This window comes from Notothenia rossii (assembly GCF_949606895.1).
Source record: "Notothenia rossii genome assembly, contig: scaffold_371, whole genome shotgun sequence".
NCBI classification, from domain to species: Eukaryota; Metazoa; Chordata; class Actinopteri; order Perciformes; family Nototheniidae; genus Notothenia; species Notothenia rossii.
In genome coordinates, this window is record NW_027640246.1 from 25,001 (window position 1) to 35,637 (window position 10,637).

The window sequence follows — 10,637 nt, forward strand, 5'->3', positions numbered from 1 at the left end:
ACCTCCTCTAACCCAACTTCACATTCCTCGGATCAACAGCTTCCTCTCTCTCTGTGTGTGTGTGTGTGTGTGTGTGTGTGTGTGTGTGTGTGTGTGTGTGTGTGTGTGTGTGTGTGTGTGTGTGTGTGTGTGTGTGTGTGTGTGTGTGTGTGTGTGTGTGTGTGTGTGTGTGTGTGTGTGTGTGTGTGTGTGTGTGTGTGTGTGTGTGTGGGAGAGTAAAGGAAGGAAGAGCAGTGAGCTGGAGGAAGTGAAGGTGGTAAACTGGGCGCTGCATCAAACCTTAGTTTAACATCGTGCTTTTAAAAATATTCACTATTTTGATTTTAGTGCATCGTTTAAATGACCAAATATAAAAAATAAAGACGTTTAGTAAACATTATGTATACTGCTATGACCCTGGGTCATTATGTCATTAGTGTGCGGATATATTTCCCTCCTCCTGTGAGTCTGTGGCCGTTTCTCAATGTCGAGGACGCTTGCTTGGTAGCACATGTCTTCCGAGTCACTTCCTTCAGAGGCTAGGCAAGAATCCTTCCTGGCATTCGGGAAACGAAGAGTGGAACAGGCGAGCAAGTGTGCAGGTGTGCGTCAGATGAGAGGCCCCGTCCTACATTTTCCGCCACAAATTGTAGAAAACCTGATCTATTGTTCTGTGTGGCTACATCTAACGATTAACGGTCCTTACTTTTTGGTATCTTTAGATAAGCTAATTTAATCCGTCTTGAAAGACACGCTTTGCTTTGCCCAGGAGTGCAACACCCTTTTCTTTTGTTCAAATCCTGTTTTCTCCTGTTTTTCCGTTAGGCAAGAAGCCTGTATTTTATTCTACTTATTTTTGTTAAGCAAGATTTATGTATGCCCAGGGTTATTTGTTTATGTGGGTTGTCTCGCCTCCTTTAAAACAAACGGGTAATTAAAATGACCAGAGGCATGTTTCTGTCTCATTGTCCATTTCTTGGGGGAGTGGGAAGAGTGGGAAGAGTGGGAAGAGTGGGGAGAGTGCAATTTGGTGCTGCGCCTAGGTTCCCCTAGACCTGTGCATAACAACACAAACAGGACTCTAGTTTTTTTGGCCAGGTTGCCATTGGCAACCATTCAGAAAAAATGTCAACCACTTCTTGGCCTGTGTAAAGTCTTGGGAGGCGAAATATATATATTATGTACATTCTGCTCCGTTGACCATTCACTTCCGGTCAAAGTTCCTTCAAAATAAGAGTCCCGCTCTTATTACTACCAAAATAAAAGTGCAAAACAAAACTTTACCATAGAAATATTTTGGAATACAAATATAATCACTTCTATAAAACACATTGTAAATATAGCTAGACATATTAATAAATAATTTACAGCATTAATAATTAATATCTAATTCTTAACTGTGAATGGTTTTCGTTTATTTAACATAAGAAATGTATTATTCTGGCCAATCCAAAACTTCAATGCTGAAGGGCCAGTGGATCTATGGTGGGGGTCAGCACAAAGGTCAGGAGAACCCACATTTGAAAGGAAGACAACGGATTACCAAGAAACTAGTGATCTGTGAAGAACAACAGCTGCACTAATGGTATTTAGTATACCAGCAATTGAGGGTGGACAAGTTTCCTACCACTTTAGTTTCAAATAATTGTGTTAATTACTTATTACAAAGCATTTGAACATTCTTTTGTGGCACATGTTCATTATTAAGTTGATGTATAACTGTATAGTATCTTCATTATTTAAAATATAAGGTGGCTAGAAATGGCAACCGTGTTTTCAGTTTTGGCAACCAAAAGCTGATGCCTGGTTGCCAGGCAACCACTTTTAAAAGTTAGCGTTGAGCCCTGACAAAGGTGAAGGAAAGGCCTGTTTGATCTTAATTAGAAGCACAAAATAAGGAGAAAATCATCAAGTTATAGATTTAGAGTTGCGGGATTATGGCAAAAAAAGCAAATATCAGGATGAAAATCGGTATTTATCCGAGCGTTGATTGTGTATTTTATGTAGTATATGAAGTATGATTAACATTAAGATCATAATTATATATTACAATTACTTAAAGGAGGGGTATGTAATTTATTTCAGAAAAACTTGTTATATTCCATGGAATGCTCTTAACACCCCGATAGCAATGCATATCTTAAATGCTTTGACAATAAATAAAAAGCACGACCAATCATCTGAGCCGGCTAAAGTAACTGGATGGCCTACCTGCCTGTCAGCCTTCCATCTGTGCACAAACTTATCTCGTGCCCTCATTGGTCATGTGCGCGTTCGTGTGTGTTGGGGGAGGGGCTCTGTGAGGAAGTCTGAAGGAAGAGGCAGATTTTTTTCGGTTGTTTATTTTCAAATTCTAGCGCACTCCAGCTGGTTTCTCCATTCTTACCTACCCTACCTTTAATTACCGTAATTTGAGCTAATCTAATCTTGACTGAATCCCACTTTCCTGCTGCCACTAAAACTCACTACATCACTGAATGTGGATTAATCCGCTGCTGAAAATAGTCCCGAAAAAAAGCACAATTTCCTCCCGTTTGGGTAGAAAGAGTTTCCAGCTGTTTTGAAGAACTTGCTTCAAAGCTTTTGATTGTGGTGTGAAATGTACAGCTGATCTATTTTTAATCTGGATCTGTGTGAGCAGAGAAGGAGGTCAGAGGGAATAAAACCAATCCTGCAGACGGTTATAATGTCAACGTAATCTTATGTAATCTGTGGTGTGTGTGTGTGTGTGTGTGTGTGTGTGTGTTGTCTGGAGCTGGGAATGTGGGCTACACACACACACACACACACACACACACACACACACACACACACATATATATATTCGCTTGCCGTCTTTCCGACAGACTGACCAAAGCATTGATTCAGGTAACAGTAGGTAGTTGTTTCGGCGTCGTTGTGATGCCAATATTACAATTAAATCACGGTATCTAGATGAAGATGAACCCGCCTCGCCGTCTAGTTTTAATCAGAATGAGAAACAGGTTTATCACCAGGTAGGTTGACACGTACGAGGAATTTGACTTAATGTCATAGAGAACCATTTTAGGGAAACTATAATAACATAAAAACATATTAAAGATAATAAAATGTAGCAGTATTCAAATAGAAGTAGAATGGAATGAAATATGGAATAACATTTGGCAGTAAGACAAATATAAATATATATATATATTTATATATTTATATATTGTGCACATGATGTGCCTTAATGTAATGCAGAGTCTATGATGTGATTTGTTGTGTGACACGGTGACTGAAATGATGCGGGGCAAATCTTCGCCTGAACGCACCATTACAGTTTGGGTGAGTAACCCTTTAGTTGATTCGTTCATTTGAAATGTATCTGTGATGCGTTATAACTCGCCACTCTGCACACACACAACCTGATTGTGTTTTTAAACTGTTGCTAAGGAACAACCAAGACATATGAAGGTGTTATCTTTGTCTGTGGGATTTGGCATCTGGTTTTTTCTAAACTAATCAGTTGATCAGAAAAAGGACGAGAGGTCTCTCTCACACACACACACACACACACACACACACACACACACACACACACACACACACACACACACACACACACACACACACACACACACACACACACACACACACACACACACACACACACACACACACACACACACACACACACACACACACACACACACACACACACACACACACACACACACACACACACACACCGACCTGCAGGTACAGGAAGCTGCTGCAGGGAAATGTTGAAGGAAACCTGCTTCAGATTGCGTTTCACTGCGAGCCCAGACTTGTGTGAAGCTGACATGAAGCTTTCTGTGTGTGTGTGTGTGTGTGTGTGTGTGTGTGTGTGTGTGTGTGTGTGTGTGTGTGTGTGTGTGTGTGTGTGTGTGTGTGTGTGTGTGTGTGTGTGTGTGTGGTGTTTACAAAAAGTGTGTGTGTGTGTGTCAAAGTGACTCACTGTTCTTTCACATTTTACTTCATTTCATGGGGGTTGATCATAGCGTTGGTTTTTTGTTCGAGACTACTTCATCTTCCCCACTGAAAGACCAACACACACACACAGATTTATAAAGAAGATGTCTTCCTTTCGTGCTGGAGCGCTAGCCAATAGGAGCACTAGTGTTCCATAGTGATGTCACTTTGTCCCGGATGTAAACAAAGAAGTCCAATGGAGGCTACATTTCACCGTTTACATGAGTGACGATGAAGATGATTTAAAGGATGATACATGTTGTATTAATTATAGTTTACACTAGGAAGGAGGATAGTTTCAGATTGGTGACTTGTGACAGCCAGATAATAAATGATACTGATCATTTTAAGAAAGTTATTGTACAGCCAGTTTTGATTACATTCCTTACTTAAAAATGTATGAGCCGAACATCAAATCTGTAATCATTACATTTGTCTAATTATAAAAGGAACATTGAGTAGCAGCGACTACCAAAGAAAGCCATGTTTTCTCTTCAGAGCTTTTTACTAATTCCTCAGTTTTTTGGATGCATCTGTTGGGGAGTCATTAATAAAACAGAAAAACACCTGAATATGCACATCTGTCGGTCAGATTTATTAAACCTCTTCTCCCTCAGGGCGGCACAAATCTGCATCGTTGCATGTTTTTAATTCAGAGAGCTACTTCCCTGATGATGCTAACATGCACAGAACATTCAGCCTGTGATGCAGAAGAAGGAAACTAAAAGATGTATTGTGCATCAGCAAGTGTGCAGAAAAAGAAATTCTCCATGAGAGGTTCAGAGATCTTATAATAGAGATGCAGGAATGAGTACTAAGTCCCTGAAATGAGTCAGCACTTCATCACTTCCTGTCCTCTGGTCTGGAGGTCAATGTTTTTCTGAATGTGTTTTTGGTTGTTAGCCTGAAATCAAGTCTGTGGTTAACACAAGCTGAAGAGATTTTTATTCTACGACATAAAATACATTAGTAAAACTAAATATACCCCACTGGTGGATTTAAAAACGGCTAACTTTAGCTTAGCGGTGGTGAAGTGAAGTCATGTGACCGTGCTGTAGTTCCTTTATAGCCCAGCATTAGCCTCCTTTAGCTTAGCGGTGGTGACGTGAAGTCATGTGACCGTGCTGTAGTTCCTTTATAGCCCAACATTAGCCACCTTTAGCTTAGCGGTGGTGACGTGAAGTCATGTGACCGTGCTGTAGTTCCTTCATAGCCCAACATTAGCCACCTTTAGCTTAGCGGTGGTGACGTGAAGTCATGTGACCGTGCTGTAGTTCCTTTATAGCCCAACATTAGCCACCTTTAGCTTAGCGGTGGTGACCTGAAGTCATGTGACCGTGCTGTAGTTCCTTTATAGCCTAACATTAGCCTCCTTTAGCTTAGCGTTGGTGATTTGAAGTCATGTGACCATGCTGTAGTTCCTTTATAGCCCAACATTAGCCTCCTTTAGCTTAGCGGTGGTGACGTGAAGTCATGTGACCGTGCTGTAGTTCCTTTATAGCCTAACATTAGCCACCTTTAGCTTAGCGGTGGTGACGTGAAGTCATGTGACCGTGCTGTAGTTCCTTTATATCCCATCGTTAGCCACCATTAGCTTAGCGGTGGTGACGTGAAGTCATGTGACCGTGCTGTCGTTCCTTTATAGCCCAACATTAGCCACCTTTAGCTTAGCGGTGGTGATGTGAAGTCATGTGACCGTGCTGTAGTTCCTTTATAGCCCAACATTAGCCACCTTTAGCTTAGCGGTGGTGACGTGAAGTCATGTGACCGTGCTGTCGTTCCTTTATAGCCCAACATTAGCCACCTTTAGCTTAGCGGTGGTGATGTGAAGTCATGTGACCGTGCTGTAGTTCCTTTATAGACCAACATTAGCCTCCTTTAGCTTAGCGGTGGTGATGTGAAGTCATGTGACCGTGCTGTAGTTCCTTTATAGACCAACATTAGCCTCCTTTAGCTTAGCGGTGGTGATGTGAAGTCATGTGACCGTGCTGTAGTTCCTTTATAGACCAACATTAGCCTCCTTTAGCTTAGCGGTGGTGATGTGAAGTCATGTGACCGTGCTGTAGTTCCTTTATAGCCCAACATTAGCCACCTTTAGCTTAGTGGTGGTGACGTGAAGTCATGTGACCGTGCTGTCGTTCCTTTATAGCCCAACATTAGCCTCCTTTAGCTTAGCGGTGGTGATGTGAAGTCATGTGACCGTGCTGTAGTTCCTTTATAGACCAACATTAGCCTCCTTTAGCTTAGCGGTGGTGATGTGAAGTCATGTGACCGTGCTGTAGTTCCTTTATAGACCAACATTAGCCTCCTTTAGCTTAGCGGTGGTGATTTGAAGTCGTGTGACTGTGTTCACGATTAGGTCATTCTTTAAAAGCCTTGGGGGACATTTCCATTGTTTTAAATGGCAAATCCCTTACATACTGGAAAACATCAACAAGAGCAATCTGCATGGCTAAATAAATACCATCAGCTATAAATGTTTAAATACAAAGTGAACTGATCTTTAAAGTGATGCAGCTGCTCACATCACTGATTTACAACACATTAAAGCAAAACAGCTTAACCCCCTCCTCTAAATCTGAGCATATAGATCCTCATAATGCTGCAGCATAGACTGAGGACTACTGACAGCATGTGAAGCTCACTGCTGCACAGAAAGTAGAAAGTACATCTGGTTTAATGTCTGAAATAACTTCAAAAGTGAATGCATCAGCGCAGACTTTCCAAGGTAGATCCACTCTAAGCTCATAAGATTTCTCACCTCCTAAGCTAAGTTAATGTTGCTGGTTGTTCTGCAAAAATGCTTCTTTTTATGTGTTTCTATAAATAAGTCAAGCATTTCATATAAACACACATTCCTGTCTGCAGTCGGAGAAAGAGTGCAGTGTGCAGAGCTCAAACCTAATGGATAAAATGCTTTCATGTATATTTGATGAGATGTTTTAGGCTTTAATGGTCTATTTCTGCATTTTCTATCAGGGGGTTTCCTAGAAAGATATAGTATGAGTACTGTACTCTGATCTTGTTTATAAGATATATCAATTATCTCGAGAACATGGCGCCCGTATACAAGATGTCACCTGACGTAAACAACAACGTGACGTAAACAACAACGTCACGTAAACAACAGCGTCACGTAATCAACAACGTGATGTTGGAGCTCCGTAAAAACAAAGCAGTCTCTCCCGTCTGACGCTCTGTCTGATACTCAGATTTCTGGAGAAATTATACAGTTTCTGAAGAACAGAAATATTGTTTTCTGGCATCACTTTTACGGGGGAAATCTGCATTTTGGTTTGAGGGCGCACGCTCAGAGTAAGAGGGAAGGCAATACTGGGATATGTTACTAAAGTTAAAGTACTAATACTACATTGTAAATAGAAAAACTCCAATAAAAATCTAACTTATTAGCATCATTGTAATTGTAAACTATCATAATAGTAATTATTCAGAATGGCTCGTTTCCGAATTATATATATAGAATCATAATTACTGATAACTTCCAATAAATGTACAATATGTGCCATTCGATTGAAGTGTAGTATCAAGTAAACTGCATCCCGTTTGCTCCAACCTCTGCATAACAGAAAATGCATGTATTTGTTTATTTATGTTAGTATATGTTTTTCAATGTGTATAATAACCACTTTCCCTGGTTATAAATAACGGGTCTTCTTCTTGGAGTAAAGAATAAAGTATATAACTGAAATACTGAAGAAAAGTGATTGAGTTCCAACATATTCACTAATATCTGTGATGTAAACAATGTGTGTGTGTGTGTGTGTGTGTGTGTGTGTGTGTGTGTGTGTGTGTGTGTGTGTGTGTGTGTGTGTGTGTGTGTGTGTGTGTGTGTGTGTGTGTGTGTGTGTGTGTGTGTGTGTGTGTGTGTGTGTGTGTGTGTGTGTGTGTGTGTGTGTGTGTGTGTTCTCCATGCATGTTTACAACTCTAATGGATTATAAAGGAAGTGGAGGGGAATTCCACTGAAGGCAGATCCTGCTCACACTCCCTGGAAGGAACTTCAGAAACGTCCTACAAAATAAAAACATCCAGGTGTTTTCTGCAGGTGAGGGTGAAAAAGGGAACATCCAGGTGTTTTCTGCAGGTGAGGATGAAAAAGGGAACATCCAGGTGTGTTCTGCAGGTGAGGATGAAAAAGGGAACATCCAGGTGTGTTCTGCAGGTGAGGATGAAAAAGGGAACATCCAGGTGTGCATCCCGTCAAACTGGAGTTAGGGATGTAAATATGTGTATATTTATTTTTTTATGTAACAGGGACGATGCAGCTAGAGTTGCAGTTGTTATTTTCTATCTTTAGTCCCAGGAGAAATGTTTCAAAGTCTCCCAAAAAACGAATTATAATGTTTGTTTTTTTAAAAAGTTATTTAAATTACTACGACAATGCAACATAGAGGCTCAACATACAGGATAAAAGTGACACTGCAACTGAAAATATGGACTAAATAACAGCACTATTCAAGAACACGTACAGTATAAACAGTTATTGCTAGTTGGATTAATAACTAAAGAAAAAAGTATCGATAAGAGTATCGAAAAATACCGGTATCGATAAGCAGTATGTGTATGTGTATCTGTATCGATACAATCCTAACATACCCATCCCTACTCCCGAGTAAATAAAACTAAGTAACGTAAGGTATTACAAAATTGTAGTGGAGTAAAAGAACATACAAAATTGTACTTAAGTACAGTACTTGAGTAAATGTACTTCCCACCACCATGGTCGGGAGTTCAAGTCCAACACTAATCCCCATTAAAAACAAACAAAGTAACGAGAGATATTATTAAATATAGTGGAGAAATAGTACATAGTGTCAATAGAAATACTCAAGTAAAGTAAAATTACCTCAAAATTGTACTTAAGTACTTCCCACATCTGAGGACAACATGACAACATCCCACATGAGCTGCCAACACCATGGTTGCGAGTTCGAGTCCCACACTCTCCCCACTCCTCTGATTCTACCTAACGGAAATACCATCACTGTTCCCACGCTGCAGAGAGCCGTTACCGCCCCAAAGACACGGTTTCCCCCCAGTTAGATTTCATTAAAGCAGCCCTACCTGCGTCCACCGTGTCCGCGAGGTCGTGGTTGTTCGCGGCGCGGGGAAACTCCTTCAGCTTCCTCGCGCTGAGGATGAGCGCTCCGCGTGCCGCCGCCTCCTCCAGCGCGCGCTCCAAGCCCCGCGAGGGAGGCAGGTTTCCGAGAGGAGCCTGGAACCCCGAGACGAGCTGCACGAGCGGGGGAGGACGCGCCGACTCCGGGCCCAACGTCGCCATAATATCCCCCTCGGTTATCCGGGTGTGTCTGTGTCTGTGTGTGTGTGTGTGTATATCTATGTGTATGTGTGTATGTGTATGTGTATGTGTGTATGTGTATGTGTGTGTATGTGTGTGGTCGTATATCCAGAAAGATAGAGAGTGCAGCGGGACTCACAGCTCGGTCAGATTCCTCCTCTCGACTCTCTCTCTACGTACCAGCCATGAAGCGTCAGAGGTGAGCCGTTAGAATTACATCCGGTCAAAGCTTTCAAAATAAAATATTCCCTGTACGTGTAACGTTATTATTTTTCTAATATATTATACTTATATTATATCTTATATTCTATAATTATTATTATTATGCTTCTACATAGCCGTGGACTGTTCTAATGTATTATGAATGTACTATTAGCATTGTAATCTGCTGACTAATACCTATACTCTAAAGTGTGTGTGTGTGTGTGTGTGTGTGTGTGTGTGTGTGTGTGTGTGTGTGTGTGTGTGTGTGTGTGTGTGTGTGTGTGTGAGTGTGTGTGTGTGTGTGTGTGCGTGTGTGTGTGTCAAGAAAGATCGCTCATATTCCTCCTCTCGACTCTCTACGTAGACTGTATCCAACCCGTGCGTAAACTGGGTTTGAAGCGTCAGAGATTAGACGTTGGAACGACATCCGGTTGATGCTTTCAAAATAAGATGTGTGTCGTTATTATGTTCTTATTTATTGACTATTGGCATTGTTATTATCCTTATTTTCCTTCCCTAGTGAATGTTTCCTTGTATCCTTTGTGTTCCTTGTAAAGAAAACGTGTTGATCTTGCATTAGTTCCAAATGTTTATGAATTTAACAGTACATTTCAAACGTATATTTATGTACATATATGTCACAATTAATACAAAGCTTTGGCAATGCTGTATGTCAGTATGGTCAAGCTACTTGAATTTAATTTATAAGACGTGGGAACAACATCCGGTTGTTGCTTTCAAAATAAAATATTGGACAAACTTCCCTTTACATCCAGCGTCAAAAAGTTCATCCGGTTTAACTTTCAAAATAAAACACCGGGAAAATATGCACCGACTCACATGTGTTTTTTCTGTGAACATTTAATAACGTGGGCTTAATTGTTTCAACACATGTATTTAATATATTATATATTTCTGTGTCTGATTTTACTTCATTAAAGTCCTAAAATGTTTTGTTTCCTCATATCACATATTTTATTCTGAAGGATAGCCCGGTTTCAAGCATTAACGAAGGGAAATTATAAATTGGAAAGCAACCAATCAGCGCCCTCTGCTGCACAGAAACGATGCATGCAGCACTTCAGTACAAAGTGAAGAGCTACTGATAAGATAAGATAAGTTAAGATAAGATAAGAAGTACGTTATTGATCCCAATTTGGG

At 40.7% G+C, this 10,637-nt stretch overlaps 1 protein-coding gene across 1 annotated transcript in view; it reads right to left on the reverse strand.

The window, feature by feature from the left end:
* LOC307026896 (leucine-rich repeat and calponin homology domain-containing protein 1-like) overlaps positions 1-9,493 on the reverse strand; it is a gene marked incomplete at its 3' end in the record, with an annotated part of 34,461 nt that extends 24,968 nt beyond the window's left edge. Inside the window, exon 1 of the mRNA XM_079695055.1 lies at positions 9,038-9,493. Within this exon, the coding sequence (XP_079551181.1) occupies positions 9,038-9,254 (217 nt within the window). The remainder of the gene's footprint in view (positions 1-9,037) is intronic.
* Positions 9,494-10,637: the final 1,144 nt, after the last annotated feature.